Below are 22,306 nucleotides of genomic sequence, written 5' to 3'. Positions count from 1 at the left end.
TTTTCAAGTATTAGTTTGTACAGTGAATTTTTAAGGCCTGAAATCTCTAATTATTTCACTAGATCCTCTTTGTAGTTCAGCAAGCAGAAGAGTGATGATTACCTAATGTCACAGTGATTGAGATAGTGCTTTCAGCAGTAAGCGGTTCCTAAAACTTTACATGAAAATAAAAGCAAAACTCTGCAATTTTTGTGGTGACTTGAGAACAAATTTAAAATAATGGTAAAAAGAATAATAAAAAACCAAGATGTATGAGGAGCTGAAGAGTGGGGGGAGGTACATTTCTGATAGGTTGGGGGGTGGGGTAAAGGAAGCCAGAGTTAATTTGAGGATGCACTGGAAAATAAATGAGCTTGTGGATTTAATTCAAAATCATCCAAGCAGAGTCTTTTGCATGAAAGAAGCCAGTGATCAGGCTCAGTTTACTTGAAACATCAACAATGACTGCATCCTGCTGTTTCAGAGTTTGTGCTGATAGATGCTCATCGTCTTTGACACTGCACTGACGGTTGTATGTTGCCTGTACCGTAACCACATTTTCACTATGTACCTCTTCTGGTTTTAAGAAGTTCTCACAAAATCCAGGTTTAGAAGTCTGATTTCCTAGAAACATAATTTTCAGCAAGTAAGATCTCATCTTGTAGTTCCTGGTTTATAAACATACTGTTAGATTTTTGGCTCTTTTAGTTGACCTACAGGCTCGTGAAGAACAAAAGGCGGATGGTTGACATGTACCAAACAAAAACAGCATACAGGTTCTCATGCTAAAACTGATTTTGAATGTGTGTCTCTGGGTCAATTGCTAAATGCTCCTGCCTGGCAGACACTAATTACTGTACAAAACAGGGGCAATAATGCAAAGTCCTGTGTGAGATCTACAAAAGAATTGGGCAATATTCTTTGCAGTAATAGAATATAGTATCTTGACAAGGAGTTTCTTCATTGCCTTACAAATTCAGTTTTTGTTAAAGGTTTGTTTCAGGCTGCTGTATTTTACTAAACAACTTGGTCATGCACAATCTTTCCCAGTTCTCTGCTTCAAAAAGTCAGTGAAAAACTTTGTGTAAATGCACATTAGGAACGTTTGATGTGAACTTTTTTCACTACAGATTTTTACTAGACTTGATTTTACAGTGTTTTTTCATGCATAAATTCCTTGCAAATGCAAGCAAATGGAGATAAAATTTTAGTTGAGAGAATAAAGTTTGTAGAATATGGGTTTTTTTTCTTTTCATTTTTGTAATAAAAAAAGGGCGTTGTTAACATTCTCTCGAAAGACACTTTTAACAACTGTATTGTTTGAGAGTTTCAAAAGTTGTCAAAATGAAACCATTTACCACTGGAATTTTGAGCAGTACCTTTTCTCAGAAAGCAGTTTCCACAGTATGTGGAATATCAGGTTTATCATCCAAGCTGCTGATACTATACTATACTTTAAAATGCAAACTTTAAAAATAGATTTGGGATAGAGTATTCCCTGCCTGTTTTATATTCAGAACCTTCTAAACTGTAGGACTGTCAAAAACTGTTCAAGTTACCCCATACAGGGAGGAGATCTGGAAAGCAAAAAGGGATAAGGTGAGCTGGATGAAATGGAAATTATTGGATGACCTTAATGATAGGATTACTTATGGCAGTTATAATAATAGACAGCTCCTCCACAGAACTGTTACACAGGTTATGCCATAGAGATCTGGGTTTGTATTAACAAAAGTGTCTCGTTCACCAAAACCCTTTTTGAATAACGTAACTTATTTGTGGCATATGTGCATTTTAAAAGATGGCTGATTGATATGATCTTAGAAAGTAATAATTAACAGATTATTCCATCTCAGTGTGAGTGACAAATGAGAGCACGTTTCATGCACATTTTTATTGATTAGCGGATTAGAGAGTTTTGCTTCTTTTTTATTTTTTTCCTTTTTTTTTTTAATTGTAAAATTACTTCAGTGAAGAATTCCAAACCAGACTGTAAATGACTCAAAGATATTGCCAAGCGAAGTCTGTTTTTAGTGGTATGTGTAGAAACAAGTCGGGCTTGCAGTTCCCAGTGGGACAGAGTGTGGGAGTCTGCCACCCTTACTCATGTTGAGTAATACCTTATTACACAAGTAATCCTGTCAAAATGAACAGAGTTGTCTTTTTAAAGGTACTAGTTATTCAGTGTGCATAAATAATGAATTAATTTGGGGCCAAAATGGAATGGAGTGTTAACTGGCATGAGTGTTAACTGGCACCTCTTGCTTGGGCTGTGTGTAAGTAGAGATCATAGCTTCAATAAACCTGGGAATGTGAACTGTTTTATTAGTGCTAAATGTGATCAGAGATTAGGCAGATGCATTGCTGACATTTTGGATAAGCTTGTGTTTATGCATCTCTACATGTGTGTGTGTATGCTTATACATCAGTTGTATGTAGCATTGCTGCTGTCTGTAATCATAATTATTTCCTGTGGAAAAGCAGTCTGCAGATTTCCAGCATGTACCGTAATTAGAGGGAAATATCCCTGCAGATCAGAAGGAGAGTCAGATTGAATTCCTCTGAAGTTCCTGGGACTAGTTTAGCATGTAGCATTTGGTTTGGACTTGGGCTGTATTAAAGAGCTCTCCACACTGCTGCTGACCTGCTCCTCTTGTCCTCGTGTATCTCTTCAGAAGGCAGCTCTGTGCCCATCTCCAGTGTACAGGGCTGACTGATTTAAAATTTACCCATGAGAAAGACTTAGTTTCTGGCTGCCAGAGAAACTCAAGAGGTGAATATTTTCATGGCGATTCAGAAACTGGCTATGCGACTCCAGTCAGGCACTGTCACGCCTGGTTATGGTGAGAAAACAACAATGCCTCTCTTGATAAGAGAAAGAAAGAAAGTCTTGCACAGTCAGAATTTTGACATAACAATTTAAATCATCTCTCTGCATCCTGTGGACTTGGAGCTGTCAAAAAGGCAAAGCCTGTGTTTGAATGGAAAAGCTTTTTATTTCTTTAAAAAGTGTACCAACTATAATTATCCATAACTATGCAGGCCTGTTTTAATGCTGTTTTATAATTACAGGTCTTAAAGCTAGATTATACAAAGTCATTTATAAATAGTCGGAACAGAGGGACTTTGGGAGTTTTTAACCTGTGGATTGCTGTGGGTTGTGGCAGCTGATGAGATTTTGCCTGTGTATATATGGGGTGAGCTGTGTAATGATTGATGAATCCCTTAATTAACTCCCAACAAGTTAAGATTTATGGCCTCATATCTTCTTCTCCTGACACATCTGTGTTTTTCACTTTTGAAGACAGGGATAAGCCACTTCTCCAAAAGCTTTTGTGGGTATCTGAAATGTTTCTGAGGTATTTTGCCTAATGTAACAAGATTAGAGTTTTATGACATAAAATTTATGAAATTTTATGGCATGAACAATCGCATTGGGAGGGATGCTGGTTGTGTGCTAGAGGGCACTATCTGCTTGAATACTGGATACCACTTTAGATTTATTTTGGGTATACAATCATGTATGAAATGAACTGAAACCAATGAACAAATGGAAATGTAGTGGAGGACACTTAAATGAGTTTCTGTTAAAAATAATAACAATAAAAAAAATAGAGCTGTGGAAAGACACTGAATTCAAGGGAAAAAAACAAACAAGCAAAATAGTCTTATTTAGTAGCCTGAAATTATTTGGATGGAACCAATACTTATAGATGGCGTGAGGAAACAATTCAAGTGAAGGTAGTGTAAGTTGTTATTCTCTCCAGTGGGAAAATCCAGCCATGCTGAAGTCAGTCCAAAAACACTGAGATCAATAGACACTGGGTATCAGTTTAAGCCTACAAAGAGTCTGTTATAAATTGAAGGAGAATAAAGAAATACGTGGAGAAACTATTGTACCATGAATCACATAAAATATTTGTTAGATAACAGTGAGTTAGAAGAGTGAGATTTTCCTTCTCTGAAAAAAAAAAAAAAACCCAAAACATTTTTGCTACCAGGAAAAGCATTTATTTAATGAAAATTTAACAAAAGGCTTGTTTTTTTACTGCAATTTCTGCATGTTAAGAAGCCTTTGTGAAAACAGAAATAAGAGTCTCTTTACAGGAAACAGTGTCGTATTTGAATTCATGGCCAGAACTAAATCTTCAGTTCCATCCTAACCGCTGATGAAAATCAAGTGTGGGGATACATTTCACAATTCCAATGTTTCTGTACAGTGGGCTGGGTACCGCCTGTGTCCCACTGCATCAGAACTTTGCAGATTGAGGTGGTCTATAAAATGACTCCTTAGCTATTTTTATTCAGTAGGAAATGATTAATGGCAGTTCAAAGTGCAACTCTTCTTGCAAGTCTTAAGTTGCAACAGATTTCATCTACAGCGACACCCTTTTACGTTCACACTCTGATCCACTGCATTGCTACTTTTCTGAGTTATATCTTGGGGTTTTGTTGGGTTTTTTAATCATATCCATAGGTTCACATTTGAGGAAACTGTTGTTTCCTCTTCCATTGTAAATCTTCTTTCAGAGTGGTGTAGTTGAAAACCGTTCTGAGTTTAAACTAGTTTGGAGAACAGATCTTGAAGTCATGTAAGTTGTAAACTGTTGTGTTATCACTGAGGGTAAATACAGGATATTTGCAGTTCTTTGTTAAGATGGGATAATACCAGTACTTCATTAGACAGATGTGTAAAAGAGCTCAGTTTCAGATAATTTGGTTACTCAGAACTTATCTGTTTCCCTTTCCTTGTTGTTTAGAATGGGAACTCACATCTTAGATACGAAATTAGTGAAGACCCTGTATTAGCTCAGTAGGATAATGAAGATAAATGAAAAAAACAGAGTTCAAGGATACATGGTGTGGGAGCATTTCAGATTCAGAAAATGGACCAATAAACCTGTAGAAATAATGAAAGACCATCTGTGAACAAATTTCCCTTGTATCATGTTTTCTGCTTGTGAACCTATCAGAGATTTGATCCTTTGCTGCTGTAGTCTTTGATAGGTACTGTCCTTTTGGAAGACATTTCCAGAAGTAGATACGGATTTATAATTTATTTATTTAAATCTTCCAGTCTCTTGTGCAAATTTCACAGATATTCATAGGCAGGAAGAAATTCCTGTGAAACTCTGAGGTTTGTCTAACTCACGTTGACCATGGATAGAGTGCATCCATTTCTTTGAGTGTCCCGGTCACTTGGAAGATTAATGCAGGTTAGAGCCTCAATTTTGCTGCCTTAGCCATTTTAGCAAGTTGTTAGCCTCCCAGGATGGTGATAACACGTGGCTTGTAATTTAAACTGCATCTTCTAGAAGCAAAGGAAGAAGTTTCTTCTCTCTCTTAGTATCACTTTAGCTTGACCTACAAACCAACCTATAGGTTTTTGGTTTAGATCTAAAGCATGATGATCTCTGTTATTCTGAGTGCACGGAGGTGGACACCTCCATTGCCTTCCTTGCCTGTGTTTATAAATTCCCTGCAGAAAATTATTTCATCCCTGTTGGGTACAGTGACAAGCTGAAGATGATGATCTGCAGCTTTCTAGCTGAACCACAGTAGATAGAACTGTGTATTTACTTATAAAGTTAACAGAAGAGCTTTATTTCTGTGTGATAGTCGAACTGTCTTTGTGAAGCAACGTGGCAGAATCTGGGTTAACATCAATAGGAGTTTTTAACACAGTTTGAGTATACAGTGTATAACCCAAATCATCCATACAAAGCAAGGCATCCTCTCTCTATAATTTATTGCCAGAGTGAATTGCAGTGGAGGCTTTTGTAGATGGTTTGCAATATTTTCAGTCATCTTATTGAATATAAATGTTCTAAAGTATAGAACATTACTGTGGAATAATTGACTAATGATTTTGTGTCTCTGCCCTTTTGTTTGCCAAAATTGAGACAACTGCTTAGTGCTGATTTTCAGAAAGAGAGATTTTGTAAAAACCCTGGCTTCTATTAAGGCAGTGTTGAAATGAGTTACCAAAAAACTTAAAATCAATAGAAAATATGTATCTCGGTGAGGTACAATCCAGAATATGAATAATTCACATTAACTTCAGAAGGGAGTTGTTGCAGAAGAAGAGCTTGAGATCTGTCACGTCAAACGTAGCTGTAAAATGCTGAATTCAGTGGGCTAGTAAAAAACTGATCTCTGTCTTTATGCATATGCTTTGCTGCAGACACGTAGGTGGGAAAGCCTAGAAGACAGAATTCAGGTAGGATGTATGAAGTGTTAGTCTGTTGGACTAAGTCAAACATTAATAGAAAATACAGATTGCTTCTCTAAGCACAGGCAATAGGTGGTGTTCAGAACAGGCAGTGTGCAGCTGAGTACAGGTTCTGGTAGGGATTTTTTGTCTGAGTTTTTGGTGGTGGTAGAGGGTTTTTTTGGTTGTTGGTTTGTTTTTTTTTTTAATATAATCTAACTTGGCTTGGGAGGCAGAGATCAAAATGAGATCATTAGAAACAAAATAAGTCCTAACAAAGGGCTGTTTAAAGTCGCTGTTTGTTTTCAGACCCAGTTGACTGCTGCTAAGAACCATTCCGTGCTCAATATGCCAAATCGTATGGACATGCTCCACCTCACAGCAGCCCCACGCATGGTTCAAGAGGCTGCTGGGCTTTTGAAATGCAGTCCTTTAACTGTGAGGTGGAAAATCAAAATGGGGTAATTAGAATCATAAATACGAGATTTTTGAGGAGGAGCATTATTCCTTCAGCCCGTTTTTCCAACTTTTCCGTACAATAGTCTTCAGTTTTCTTGTTCGTAACTTCTTTTTTTTTTTCTATGAAGCATTTCTCTAGCTTGCTTTCTTTTCTTCTTTTAACTGTGGCTGTAGAATTTCTTATTTCTCATTCTACTCTTTCTTACAGATGCCCCTGCTTTAGCACAGGGGTGCATTATGCCATCCATGCACATACCCTGATTTTCATGAACAGTGTTGCTGTAATCAATTCCAGAAGTCATCTGCATTTTAGTACTTCATAAAACCCCTCTATTTTGAAGACCAAACTGGAAGAATTCTGGGTTCAAACTGTCCTGTAAGATTTTCAGTAGTGCTTGGTTTGGATGAAACCTAGATTTTCCAATAAAGCTGCTTTCAGTCTTTCTAAAAGTTGAAGATATACACATTGCTGCAAGAACGGTGTTATCAAACAGTCTAAAAAAATTCAGAATATGGGCCTGAGTTTTAAGTCAAGGTTTGTGTGTGATTTTTATAGTGTGTGCTCTGTGTATCTTCCTTGTGTATCGTTTTTTATATATAAATGTAAATTACATTTACACGTATTTAAGACATAGGTAAGAAGATTTGATAGGAATTCTTCATTCAGTTAGTATACCCCTGAATTTGTGTTCTCAAAAAGCTTAGATTATTAATGCTCAAATGTTTAATTGCTTAACTATACTAGATCTGCAAACCTGGAAAGATTCTTACAACATGACTATAACACTCTGTTGTTCACATGGGTGAAGTTTTATAAACACAGACAGTTTGGCTTGCTAGCAAGTTACTTTATTGTATTGTATTTTATTTTACTTTATTTTTTTATCAGTTATGGTTGATAATGACATGCAGATGATTATTCCTTAAAAGCTAAGTTGACAATAGCTTGTATCGGGAGACATTCTATCTTCTTACAGTCTCTTGCAAATGCAAAACCAGATGGGTGTTTTTTTAAAGGAATTGCATTTCATTATGCAGTCTTAGGTGAATTTTCATGTTTAAGAAGCCAGAATACAAGAGAGTGCTATATTAGTGTATTATTCTCACAACAAACAAGCCACTGTTCTGTTGCTACCTGCTTGGCCATTGTTCCCAATTGTGTATGCTTTGCAGTGGTATTTGGATGGTTTCCTGCTCTCTGCCAGCACAAAAAAGGCATTTCTGTTACAATGGCCCCTAACCACACAATGACGGCATTAAGGATTTATTTGGAGGTTTCATTATTTTCTCCTCTTTTGTTCCTTCCAGGATGTCTTCCAAGCGACCAGCCTCTCCGTATGGGGAAGCAGATGGAGAGGTAGCCATGGTGACAAGCAGACAGAAAGTGGGAGAAGAGGAGAGTGACGGGCTCCCAGCCTTTCACCTTCCCTTGCATGTGAGTTTTCCCAACAAGCCTCACTCTGAGGAATTTCAGCCAGTTTCTCTGCTGACGCAAGAGAACTGTGGCCATAGGACTCCCACTTCTCAGCACAACACAATGGTAGGTTTGCTAATGGTCTATTGTGCTTACATCCATTCTTTGAATTCTGCCTCTGCAGTAGTTTGGCATCCAGATCTGTACTTTACGGAGTATACAATGCACAGTTACACGTACAGAACACGCTACAATACTGTGAAAGCCTTGACCTGGCTGGGCTGCCTTTACCCTCCACTACAAATGCTAAATCACTTGCAGTGCAGACTTCTCCTCACCTTTGCCTGATGGCATTTAGGGCACTAAAATTTGTTAGCTACAGCGATGTGAATTTGAAGTATACGTGTTCAGCAAACAGTAAATGGGTTTGGAACACTCGTAAGTGAGAGTCACGTTTGGCGTGGTGTCTGAAATATCGCCCCAATGCCAAGTTTATGCAGTAGTAAAGCACGGGAGTCTGTATAAAGGGTAAAAAAAAAAAATCAACTTTAAATTTTGATGGTTTTCAAAATTCACATCTGTTGTGTAATTCACACGCCACAGATACATACAAGAAAATTTGCTGTACTTTTGGAATTAAGTCAGCATACTACTTTTGCACTTAAGAATTTCCACCTTTTTGTGCACTCTACAAATGACACTGAGCACTCAATTCCTTACATTTAGTAGCTCACTGGCAGTCCAGAACTGGCTGTATCTAAAAGGAGACAAAAAGAACGAAAAGCCATACCGTGTTCCTCACTAGTATCGTAGTGTCACTGTTGTAGTGTGGGCCCTTCAGGGGGAGTCCTGTGATACATTTTTAGAAAGGTTGAAAGGTGCAGGGGAAGGCACTGAAACCCCAGGACTGAGGGACGTCGACAAAGCTGCCTGTTGTGAATACACTTGCACAGCTCTTGCCTGTTTACAGATTGACTGTAACTTTTCTCTTAGTACTCCACTTTGACAAGGGCACTGACAATTTCACTTTAAGTGAAGATAATGAATGGACCTGCATATTTGAAGGCTTTTAAAAAGGCATTGCAAAATAGGTGATAGTGTATTCTCATAAAAGCCTGCAACAGCTCCATAGTGGTATTTAAGCCCTTACAGCTCATTATGCATATGTAATAAGCCCTAAGTAAAAAGCCTTAGGGATTATTATTTCTCATAGGACCAAGTCACTGGATATTCACTGAAGCTGCTCTCCTAGGCAAAATAACTCGCTGATCCTGATCCATTTTTCTTCCTTTTTTGGGCTAATGCTTAAGTTCAAACAGTGGTTTGGAATATTTAATTTTACTTTGTGTTATTGCAACTTTACATGAAGAAAGAACAGCATTGGAGAAATTACTCATGGGCAGACATGTCATTATCTTTTTTAAGCTTGTTTACTTCTCATCCTTTATCTTATGTTTTATGGAGATGGAATTCATTAATATACAGTTCCAGCCAATGGGATGTTAGGGTATGTAACTGGTCTATGAGCTTTGCAGTATTTTGGCCTATTTTAAGAGAGTGTATTGAAGATAAGAAGTAGTTTCTGACAACATTTAAGTAATAGATAAAATTGTGATGGCACCAGTAGTGTGGAATCAGACCTTAATGAAATAAAAACTTGCTGTTTTCTAAGGACCCCAGCAGAAGTATTTTAACTACACCTCACTGAAACACTTAGCTGCACTTTAATTGATTTTAACTAACTTTTTTATTAATTTATAGTTTTTAAGACCAAGAAGTTTAGCTGAGCATCTAGTGTGACTTCCTGCTATGAAGGCTGTATTTAATGTGATGTCAAAACAGTGTGTTCTGACTCTTTGTAATACAAAATACTGAATCATTGTATGTTTTAGGCAGTTTTGCAGTAGCAGTGACATACTGTAGGCTTATCTGAGGCAGTTTTTGGGGTTTATAAGGGACTACTTTTGTCTTCATAAATATTTAAGTAAATTGCCAGTTTGTATGAATGTGATGTTTTGGCAATATCTCTCTTTTAGTGAGGAGTGTCTTGTAAAAATCATCACCCAGGTAGATCAGAAAGGATGTAACCTATGTGTCTCCAGAAAGAAGGAAGTGATCAGTGTAAATAGGATATATATAAAATATACATAATCACACCGTCTGCTGTTGTGGTATGTAGTTATACTGAATAACCTCTGGATGGCTTCAGTTTTTGTGATTAGCAGTTATGAAAATCATTCCCAAAGGGTATTCACTTCGTTAGCATTGCAGAGGTCATTTTTATACTGTTCGAATTGACATTCTGTGTATTTTATAGTCTCTGGGCAGCCAATCCCGGTGTGTGCACATGTGCACACACCACCACAGAGTGCAGTCCAATACAGTTTTATTGATAAAGCTCCAGCAGCGTCCTTCACACTTCTTAATAGCTTGTCAGCTGCACTGCTGCACCTTCTGACTGAGCCGGCAAGTGACTATGGAGTTCTCATTTTGCAGCCACATGCTGTCTTTGGCAGTGTCCACCTTTACAGATCTCTCCAGTGTCACGTGAGAAGGTTTCAGAGGTACAGGCAGTCTGAAGTCGTGTAGTGCATCACTCTGCTGCACCTGTCTAAACCTTACTGCTTTGTGCGCGATTGTCAGCTAAGACTCTTCTCCGAAGGGATTCTTAGATAGTCATGGTATAGATCCAGAGAGGTCTTGCTCTGTTAGCTACATGTACAACACCCATTTGGTTTAGGGAACAACCTCAGCAGAAGAAAGCCACAGCCAAGGGATTTGGGAAGGGTATGGAATTACAAAGCTTTGTCATGTCTTTATTCCTCTTGTCACCAAAGCCATCCCTGCCGCCTCATATTCTGACTCTCAGCAATGGGTCATGAAGGGACAGCTGGGAAAAGAATTTCAACCTTGAGAATCAATTACTTGGCCTCACTTTTCTAGGTGCTAATTGATCCTCTGTTTCTTAGGTTACTTCCAGCTGTGCTTCCTTTTACAAGTCCTGCCAGCCTGGAACATCCCAGGATCCTTAAGGTACAGGGCTGATTGCACCACAGTTACAACGGAATGGTTTACTCAACTTAGACTTTTGAAAATTGACCCTGGTGCACTTTACCAATTTGCAACAACTGCCAACTTAGAGAGGCAACTCAGAATACTGAGTAAATGTTTATAAAAGGAGGACAAACTTCCTAGAAAGAAATCTTACAACCTAACCAAAATTTGCAGAAAATCTGCAAAGCCCATCTCCCCGTCAAGATGAACAGGGTGTTTCTGAGGATGCTGGAACTGCAGCCAGAGAAAGGTTAGTGTAGTGGGCACAAACTGAAACACAGGAGAGTGCCTCTGAACATCAGGAAATGCTTTTTATTGTAGGGGTAACTGAGCATAAGAACAGGTTGTCCAGGGAGGTTGTGGAGTCTCCCCCCTTAGAGATATTCAAATGCCATCTGAACGTGGTCCAAGGCACCTGACCAGGGATTGGACCAGATGTACTCTGGAGATCCCTACCAGCCTCAACCAAGGCAATTCTATCCCAGACTGTCTTCCTCTTGCTAGAAGAAACTGCATACTTACTGTAAGTAGGAAAACTCTTCTGCTGATAAGAAATTTATCAGACTTAAACCAAAGGCTCAGTACGAAATACAAGACAAATCATTTGACCTAGAATATATCCGAGAGTCCCCTTAGGATGTTCATAGCAGGCCATAAGCTTAGTGGGGAAACACTTGAGGATTACAGTATCAATCAGTAGCTCTTTTAAAGAAAACTGTTAAGACTACAGTATTTGGATGGCATGGTTCAGCTCATCTAAGTTTACTAAGGTTTATTTTATTTCTACTTGTTTGCCTTACCATTTTGCTTGTGTCACCTCTCAAGACTACTGATCTCACCAGTGGAGTCTGTGTGCTAACTTCTGAAAATAAGTGATGTCAAGGCTAAAAATACTGATTAAAATATGCCATGGGCACAGTATGCTCAAATCCCACCATTCTTTTTAACTATAGAATATCAATAAAATGCCAGATAAGATTTAAAAAAGCAAAAACAAACAAAAAAGGAAGTATTGATCCAAAGATCAAACTGTTACAGTGTAATTTTGCCACTGTCCAGTTGTTACAAACTGTGTGACTGCATTGTTAGCCCACGTTTGTCCTGCACTTTCAGTGGGATTTAGAATTAATTTTCAGCAGTGCTTTAAATTGATAGGAAATATTACCATGTGCTGTTAAGTGGCCTTGTTGCTTCACACTAAAAGAGGTTGTGTTTCTGTGGTGAGTGAAGTTATTCCTCCATAACTTGGGAATAACTTTAAGAAAGTTTAATCATATTAAGAATAGTTATATTACTGGTCAAAGAGCTTCCTGACGTACTGCTTCATGCTTTTCCTCCACTTGTCCAAAATAAGTGTGTCTTTAATGCTGAATTTGAATTCTCTTTATCACATCTATCCTGGCCTGTGCTTCACCTGTTGGTCTGGAGTTTGCCAGCATATGAATAGTAATGGATCAGAACAACAAGCGGCTGGAGCACTTAGCTATTATTCAGAACTTCCGAAGAGAATGGAAATCTGAATGCATATAGCTTTTTAAAAAGTCAAATAGGACTCTAATTATACTGAGCTAAAGAATGCCTATTAAAAAAAAAAAACAAAAACAAAACACAGTGGTTTTAGAGAAATTTTAATTTCCAGTGTACCTTTGTGCATCAAGCTTAGGATAAGTTATTGTGATGATACAATGGATAGTGTTGTGAACACCAGTGCCGTTACTGTGCCAGCTCTAATAATGAGAATTTCATTGTTTGGGGAGAACAGTCTCCTACACTCTAGACAAAAGTGTAATTACTTTTGAACGATGTGGAATGTGCTCAGTTTAATAGCACGGAGAATAGATTCACAAAGATTCAGATAAAGCTAGCTTGGAAGCCATATGTGCAATGTGGCAGTATGAAATTGTTAGCAGGCACCATAATTACAACACACACACACACACACACTCACACACACAATTTCACAGTTTAAACTATAAACTGTTGTTTTTCTAAGAGTTAGACAGGCTTATCTGAACAAGACTAGTTCAATTAAAACAAAGCAGAAACAGTGGTAAGTTTGCGTTTGTCGGATGTTCTTTCCTTCGTCTCTTAGTGGTAAATTGATATTTATAAGATGATGAAATTGCATTGTTACAAACATTGCATTATAAATGTCATCACAAAAGTAGCAGTTGAAAGCAGTTTCCACAGATCTAATTTCAGGCTTGTATCAGAGTTTGATCTTTACACTTGCACCATTTCAGAGAATCACTCTGCGGGCTATTAGGAAAGGGAACAAATAAAAAAGAATCAGTCAGGACCCATCAAACAGATGTACAAGTTGCCTACTTCACTGTTTATTCCAGAGCCTAGAAAACTTTCTGCAGTCCTTGAGAACCTGTTGTGGTGGAGCCAGAAAAAGGTTTGATAACTCACATATATGCCCGAGAAGTATCTTCCATTTAAGTTGTGATAACGTACCTGTCCTCCTTGTCATGATCTGTATTCTCACTGCTCTCCAGTCCTGTCCCATCTATGTAAGTCATGCTTATAGTACTTAGCAATTATTTGCAAACAATTTGATGTGCAGGTCCTGTATAGGGCACATAAACAAACAAAAAAGGTGTTTTCATTCTTCAGGTGAGGCAGTGATCAAAACCATAGTACAATTCAGGAGCAGGATGCTAGTTTGTTGAAGTTCCCATGGTTTATTCGACCACTCTCTTAATACAGTGAGTTTTGATTATTTTTGGCCATGGAGAACCAGAGTGGATGTATCATTCCAGCTGAAGTCAATAGGCAGAAAGACTGGATGAAGTTTGAGGTGACCTTTCGGCACTATGGTCAGATGCTGAAAGGTCCAGAGGTTGGTTAGGGGACAATAAATAAGTAATGCAGTGAAAAAACATTGTTTTGTGTTTGGTTTTTTTTTTTTTGGTTTGTTTTGGTTTTTTTATTTCCTCAAGCAGGAGGGTTAGAACTACGTTTAAACCGATGAATTAACAAATCAAGTCCAGACTTATAATATATAAATTGCCTGGAATACAGGGTGCAGATGACTAGTTTTTGAAGGCCATGAAGAGAAGTGGAAACAGCAGTTGTTTGTTTTTGCTGAAGATCATCTTACTGTGAAGCAGTCACGTTTTTAATGGATTCATTTGAATGCAGTTAAGCAGAAAATAATCAACAGAAAAGTAAACACCTTTGTTTTATGGAAGTGCTGGGAACTGTATGTATCCATTGTTTGCCAGTGATTATGTGCCTAGGAATCAATTCATTGACTTCATACTGGAAAATATCTTCATTTAAGCTTCTTGCATAAATACTGGTAAAATCTAATTCAAGGGAATAGCAGAAAAATTCCACAGAAAAAGGAGATAGGTAGAACAATAAGGCCCATAGTTGGTAGGAATATTCAAACCAGGTGGTCTTTCTTATGGTGAAGAAAAAAGAGCTATTAAGTGCCCTATCAAAAAACTGTGTAAGCCGTAAAACCAGAAAACTTGGTCATCTTTCTAAGCAAAGTAATTTGCCATAGGACTTCCACAGTGGACTCAGGGGTTTCATTCCAAATCAAACCGGTAAGTAAGTAGCCTTCAGTAAGTCGCTCAGTTTGGGCTTACACACACTTTTTGAGGTAATTTCACTCAAGACTGTACATTTTTACTGAAAAAAAAGTGCATTGGCATGAACTCTGCCAGGTCAGCTTAGTGCTATGAACAGGTTTCGTGGCTCAGGAGTGCAGCAGCGTGCCCACAGCAGGACATTGCAGCCAGAACCCAGAAGATCAGGGCAAGGATGTCTGCCAGAGGGAGGCAGGAGATCCCACAGATTTCAAACAGAATTTTGAAGCTATCAGTCTGAGGAGCACTGATGAAGACTAAGGTGTGGAGAAAGCCCCTTTAGGACTGCAAGACCAGCTTATAGCAATGATGTAAAGAGACTACATTTAAGTGTTCCTACTTCTTGATACAGCTTTTGCTTTTGACAGTCAGTCCCTAGGTGTGCTATAACATAGGTAGAATCTATGGTATCTTCATTCTGTTGGAACTCAAACAGTAGCTGCAGACTTTATATGATTTCAGCAGTCAAGATCCATCACCTGTGGCACTCTGCCCAAATTTATTCTGAAATGCTGCTGTTTCTTTGGTGATAGTGAATCTTTACGGTGTTGTAGTAAGACAGAAACTCTGCTGCCAGTTAAATACCCAGTTCTTCGTTGTCCTGGAAAGAGAAGGACACAAAAATGTAGTTTAAGTTTTCATGCTTTTCCTTTAAAACAGTGATTTTCTCTCCTTTGGCCACTGTTGAGAAGTTTTTGGCCTTGGGCTGTCATTGTAACTATCATCAGAACAGAGAGAGCATACCAGGCTTTCATACTCTTATATGACACGTGCCTCAAGGCATGGCTTGTGGGAATCAAAGTTTATTATGTTTTGCTTCTTATGTAGCACAAACTTCTACTTTTGCACACCACCTTGCCTCATTTTTGCTTCGGTAGTTGCTTATTCATTTTAGAACTTCCAGAATGGTTTCCCCATGTGCTTTCTCTTTGCTCCACATGCTTTCCATATCCACAGTACTTCGCCTGAGCAGCTGATGTGGCTTTCTCCTTTTTTTTTTTTTTTTGCTGCAGGTGAGAGGTTTTCTCTATTTCCAGCCTCATAGGAGCCAATATTACTCTATCTCTTTCAGCTTGCAGTTGTCCTCTGAAAACCTTTTTCTGCCTTACCTATTTTCTTCCTCTGCTTGTAGTCATACTTAGTCATTTTTATTATTTAATCCATTCTAAAGCCTTTTAGTAAATAGCTCATATGAAGACATTGCACAGTAAAAATAAGTATTGTGCTATTTGCTTGGACAGAATGTCAATAAACCAGGGGATGGTTGTTTTTTGATATGCAGCTCTACTTTCAGTAGAGATATACCAAAACTGAAATGCATTGTGAAGTATTGGTCATGGTTTCTTGAATTCCAGGGTTGCAAGGAATCTCTGTGGTTATCAGCTCTGGCTCCTAGAAGTGCCAGAACCTTTTGCTACTCTCAGTACTCCCAGTCATGTTTTACAGTTTCCTCTCTCAGTGTCAGATGTTTGTGTCCATGCTTAGGATGTTACCCACTACAGTGACAATTTGAAGCATTTCTTAATTTTTTGCCCCTTAAATGGATGAGTGAAATGCTCCATCGTGGTCTTTATGTTGTCTCTTTAAGTATGTTTTCTTAGGTCGTATAAAATTCAGTTGGATTAGGCTGTGCCAAGGCCAGCTTGCTTTCCCTTCATTTTTCTTGCTGCTGCTAATGCTTTTGCAGATTCACCAAAAGTAATGATGGTTGGAGTGGTAATGAAAATGTGGCTTCAGGCCATTGCTAGCATTTAAAGTGTCATGTCATGCAGTCCTGGTTTTTTCCTTTCGTGTAACTAACTGCTTCCTCTTGTCTTGAGTATATCAGTGAAATATCACCACCTTCTCCACTGTAGTGAAAGGGGTTATTAATTTTCTCTGGAGATTCATGGCTGGAGAGGGACCTGTGGCAAGACAGATTTCAGTACGTGTTTGTTTAAGAATGGGAATCTGCCAAGGTGTGTCAACTCCTAAGACATATTCAGAGACCTCCCTACAAGAGGAGGTTGATGTGCTGCAATGTTTCTGAACCAACCAATGTTCCAAAGCGTTTAAAGACAATGAAACGGAGGAAACAAACTTTCTTAAAAGAGTCCTTTATGTCTGGGGTAGCAAGCTTGTCTGAATAGTTTGGCCAGCCTCATTTCCAGATTCCCTTTAACACTCTTAAGTTCTTTGTTTCTTTTTCCGGTTTAGGTGCAGTTGTGTGACCAGATAAGGTATTTTTTGTTGAAGTAGACTCAGTGAATCCTGTGAATTTAGCATCACTAGATAAACTAATGGAAGTAACTGAGTGGAGTTCTGCCCAGTTTAACTAAGGATAGCTTTTGCCAGAGCAGTGTAAACAAGGCTGTCATTATACATGGAAATAGTCTGCTTTAGCATCCTTTTTTTTTTTTTTGCTTTGAAAACTGAATCCACCCCAAGGAAAAAAAAGAGCTATAAAGATTAACTTTTTGTAGTTTGTACAGGCAGCAGGCAAATTATATAGATTGTCTGAAACATAGACCAATAAAATCTAAGATCAGACTGTTATTATCTTTATTTATATTGTACCCAGAGCATGATTTATTTTTATAGAGACAGAAAAAAGAAACATTCCTGCCCCAGAATGCTTAGCTTATGACCCTGTTCCTGCAAAATAATCTGGTTGATTGGAACCTAATGCTGATGGTAGCAAGAGGGAGGGAAGGAGAGGTCACTGACTATAACTCCTTCTGCACATAGCTTTTTGTAGGATTGGAGTTTGATGACAGAAAATAAGAAATATTATAGCAAAAAGGTAAAATCCTTCTGACATTTCAAGTCTGAATTACTGCAGTAGATTGTATGTGTATCTCTACACTAAGTCATGTCAGAAGTGGAAGCTTGCATTGCTTATTAATATTGCTAGCCAGAAATAATACAGAATACCTGAGCTTCACACTCTCTTCTATGCTGATTTTCAGATTGAATTTAAAGTGTGTGTTTCATCTCTGTAGCCGTAAGTGAAACTTCCCTCTTTCCTGTTCTTTTCATTTTAAACTGCTGCAGTCGTAATCAGTAGAGTTGCTCAGGTTTGGATCCATCTGTGTTTAAAGGCCACAGCATTTGCTGAGGATCTGTGGGTCTCCAGAAAACAACATACACAAACGCAGAGCTTACTGGATTTAGGACTCTGTTAGGAACGAGTTAGTTTCTTGTATAATTTCCAGTTAAATTCACGGGGGGTTTTTTTGGTATATGACAGCAGTCTCAATAGGAAATTTCTGGGGATTATAGGAGCCTTAGTGCAGTAGAAGGACATTTTGGCTTTCTCTCATAGGGAAAGGAAGTTACTTCTCCTTCTAGAAGGAAGTGGTCACTAACACGTAATGCAGTGTCATGTCAATCATAATGTCATTTTCGGGGTGAAGATTCAAGAGTGAGGTCTGATCAGACTAAATGTTTAAAAAATATATGTCCAGAGGTAAGCTAGTAAATTTAGGTTTAACTTCATGGTTAATGGAAGTAAATAGGGAACAGTGGAGCGTGATACATTTTGTCCTAACGTACCTTCTAAGTAGGTCAGGGAACTCACACCCTGGAAGTGCCTATTTTTCTTCATAGGTTACAGCTGGAGCTTAGGGTGTTAAGCTCAGCTGTTGATCCCAATAGTTTATAAATCTGTAGTTATCTAACTTCAACTAAAAAAGCTTTGAGTGAGAGGTAATTGCCTGGCCAGAGCATTTGCTTGTTTTTAAATAAGAGTTTGCTATGTAGTGCTTAGCTCTGTTGGGAATATAAAGCATTCTACATCTCAGAGCTCAAACCACTCAATTCACTTGAGTTTATGTCCTACATCTGACTGATGATAGAGTGTGAGTCCGTGGTATATATTCTTTACTTTTATAAATATAAAATCTGCAAATAACCTTCTTTTTTTTTTTCCCCCCCAAATTCTTAAATTTATGTTGTCTTGACACAGACAGTAACACTCGCAGAGTGTGAGGGAGAGCAGATTGATCATTTGACAATAGTTACATATTTAAGACTTGTTTAAATTATCTTTAAACCAGTTTGGTAAGTTCTCTAGGAAAACAATTTTCAGAATTTTATATATCTACAAGGAGAATTGAAAATAGGGTGATTCAGTTCTGCAGAGAATACATCTGTGGCAGATGATGTACTTTTCCTGTTTGCTTGCGGCCAGTGTAAACTTAGCTTTTGGGCAGTGACCATAGCTTCAGTTTTGAAGCTGTCAACATGAGTATTGGGTAATATATTGACACAGGGCCACAGAGAATTCCTGAGTTTTCCATGTGAATAAGCTAATTTGACTGAAATACTTACTCTTATATTTAGGACCTATATCTTTATATTGCTCTGTAAAATATCGCAAGGATATTGTTGGACTTGTAATTTCATAAATATTAACAAAAATGACAAGTTTTCAGTTTACTGGGTGAAATAAGACTGTATTTCCAGCTTCCCAGTTGTTGATTTATCACTTGCAATTCACTTCTGTTGTCTGTGGCTGTGTTAGTACAACGGAAACTGTACTTGTCCCTCATCCATGATGGTCTATGATCTATGAGTGTTTCCAGACTCATGGAGGTTCTTGAATGCAATACAGGGAGATTGGGTTCAGTTCACCAAGTTTTAGGAACAAAAGTAAGGTGTTTGGGCTGTCTTCACAGTTTATGGAAAAAGATATCCTCTCTGCTAGAGCAACCTTTCCAATCTCAAAATAAGCATCTAAGACAAGAAAGATGAATTACCTTCTGAAAGTGCTTGTCTGTTGACTATAGAGGGAGCCTTGATGACTAGTTTAGACTGCATGTCTAATTTGGGGCTAAAATTAGGTGAGAGTAATCCCATTCACAGTACACGGAGTTAAAGAAATAACACACATTGCTGCACAAATATTCTCTCGTATATTTGTAGAAGTAACCATGTTCAAGTTCGTCCCCTTTTCTGGGGGGGAGGGAGTGTGTGAATATTCTAGCAGACTTGTTTTTTAACCAGTATTGATGATATTTGGTGGGGTTTTAAGAATTGGATATTCCCTAAAAGCAAATATTCTGTTGTATATCTATCAGCAGTGTTAAGTTCAAGTAATAAATAATGTGTTGTTTAGCAACATGAACTGGAGAACTGAAGTAATGCAAAACACCTTTAAAAGGCTATTTTGAGAAGACTCTCTTGATACTGAAAAATGGCATCGAATCCAGGGGGTTTTCCCATTTAAAATGTAGGGAATCTTCAAATGTTACTAGAAACTTAAGTGCTTAATAAAGCATCCGTCTGTCTTGCTATCAGCTGCAATGAACATCAGATTTTATTATGAAATTTAAGTAATTATGGAGAATGTATGTGTAACCTGTTGTGTCTGAAAGATTTGATTAAGTCTTGCTTGGTCATTTTTGCAAGTCCAGAGGCTTACTGGATAGACCTAGCAATGTATTAGTTAAGAAACTGTAGTTACATTCCAGTCTTATTCTGTAGAAACCTGTCTGCTGTGTGTGTTTTAATTCTGCTTATGTCCTCCTCTGTGTTTAATCCAGAAAGTGGGTATATACATGTGCACAGTTTCACGTTTTGGCACCGTGTTTGGTATATTGTGTGCTGTGACTTGTATCATGCCTGCAGGCCATAGGAAAACGACACAAATTAAATGTGAAATAGAGAGGAGACATAATTTAAAACTTGCATGTTCTAGAGATGCAGTATGGCATATGAGAGTTGCAACATATTGCACAAAATTCACCCTATTTCCCCAACAAGAAGACCATGTTTTCAGCTGTGCAGGCTGCTGGAGACACAGGCAGCTTTCTTTGCTGTTAGCTTGGAATAACTGTCACTGCATTTTATTTGAGGCAGTATCGTGACCACCGCTACACATGCTCTGTCTTCTTTTCGTTCCTGTCTAACTGCACAGGTCAGTGTTCTGCTCTGCCCTCTTCTGTGATTCTGTAATTATATTTATTTTACATAGACATGCGAGTTCCCTTTTCCCTTTTACATATGTTGTTTTGCTTCATGCTGAGAAAACTCCACAGCCTGACAGGGCGCTTTTTTTTTTTTTTTCCCCTTTTTTTCCCTTTTTTTTTTTTTAAGCACTCCAAATTCTATCCAGCTTTAAACTCTTATGTTTATAACCCTGAATATCTCTAAAATGTCTTTACCTAAAACACTTTATGGTTTTATTACCAGGTTTATGCCAGTAATAATATTCACATCAGCTTTCTTAGGGATAATCTTTAAGCAGAACCTAGCAAGAAAGGCTTTGAAAACTATCATTCCCAAGAACGCAAATCTCGGAACATGAAACATCGGTTTAATCGCCCTCTCTGACAACTTAACACGACAGATTGAAAAATACAAGCCGATATGGAAGTGGGATCAATGGATTATCAAAGTCCTAAACATCTTTTCTTGTGGGGGGGGGAGGCGGGGAGCTTTGGGGTCCGTTGGCATGCGTAAAACACGAAGTTTGCATAGCTTACCGCAGATCCGATGCTGTCTGACTGGCAGGGAAGTTGAGAGGGAGAGAGAGAGAGATTTACATGAGGGAACTCAGGGGGCTTTGTCACGGCAATTGTATAAAGTGATATACAGTGCAAATCGACTCGAGCATGTCCCTGGATAGCAGGCGGTTTACAGCCTCTTCGAGCAGAGATTACTGCTTTATCTTGTCATACTAAATTAACGTGGCAGCACACTGTTAAACAGTGGTGACCTCTTCATCTGTGGAAATTGCTGCCTAGAGGAGAGATGGTATTTAAGACTCTCTCTCTCTCTCTCTCTCTCCCCTCCCCACTTTTTCTCCCTCTCCCCCTCCCTTCCTCCCTCCCTCTATCTTGTCTTTTTTTTTTTTCCTGTAGGGCCCTGAGGCATTTTTGGGTTAGGTTGTAACATTAAAGACAAAAAGAAAGAAAGAAGGGGGGAAGGGAGAGGCTTTTAACATCAAGGTGACAACAGCTATGTGTTAATTGGGCCTTTGTTGTTTGATTAATAGCCACTTTGGTGTAGAATATTAAGACAGTTGTTTGGACAACTTTCTAAAAATGACATGTCCTTTCAGTAAACTGGGATTAAGCGATGTTCTCCGGTCTGCACATTTTAACTCCTTATTGTTATTGCATTTAGTCCTAAGCTTACTGTTCTTCAGGAGCGAGCGTGCTGTCCAGGTCTGGCACTGTCCTCAGCTGGCATGAATTGCCTTAGTTCTCTCCAGTGGCACTCCAGTGAGCTGCTCTCACTGGTGCTGGTATTACTGAGGTCAAGGTGATGAAGATACCTCTGTAATGCAGTTGGGCTCTTGTGTTAGGCTGTATCAGCGGATTAAATTGGTTTCATTGGGCTGGTAGTGCAATATAGAACGGGAAAATTAAATCTCATCTTCCTGTCTTTTTCAAAAAAACTGAGGTGATGAAGGAGAGAATACATCTATGCCTTAGACCAGGTTTTCTGTTCTTGACTTTTCTGTTTACTATGCAGTGATTCACTGAGGGTCCAATCCAAAGCTCTTTGAAGTCAGTTTAAAGACTGCTTTGTCTTTAATAGGCTTTGGATCAAGGCCCACATGACCTTAGGCAAATTATTGCAAATCAGTGTTATGAAGGG

At 38.4% G+C, this 22,306-nt stretch overlaps 1 protein-coding gene across 14 annotated transcripts in view; it reads left to right on the top strand.

Moving 5' to 3' along the window:
* SOX5 (SRY-box transcription factor 5) overlaps nt 1–22,306 on the top strand; it is a 641,540-nt gene that overhangs the window by 375,374 nt on the left and 243,860 nt on the right. For 11 of the 14 annotated variants that reach the window (XM_032688182.1, XM_032688183.1, XM_032688184.1 and 8 more), the window contains one exon: nt 7,958–8,189. In XM_032688182.1, the coding sequence (XP_032544073.1) occupies nt 7,959–8,189 (231 nt within the window). In that variant the 5' untranslated portion in view covers nt 7,958. The remainder of the gene's footprint in view (nt 1–7,957; nt 8,190–22,306) is intronic. The other 3 variants (XM_032688190.1, XM_032688189.1, XM_032688188.1) reach the window with 1 other exon arrangement.

This window comes from Chiroxiphia lanceolata, chromosome 5 (assembly GCF_009829145.1).
Source record: "Chiroxiphia lanceolata isolate bChiLan1 chromosome 5, bChiLan1.pri, whole genome shotgun sequence".
NCBI lineage: Eukaryota > Metazoa > Chordata > Aves > Passeriformes > Pipridae > Chiroxiphia > Chiroxiphia lanceolata.
This window is presented reverse-complemented; position numbering and strand designations above follow the sequence as displayed.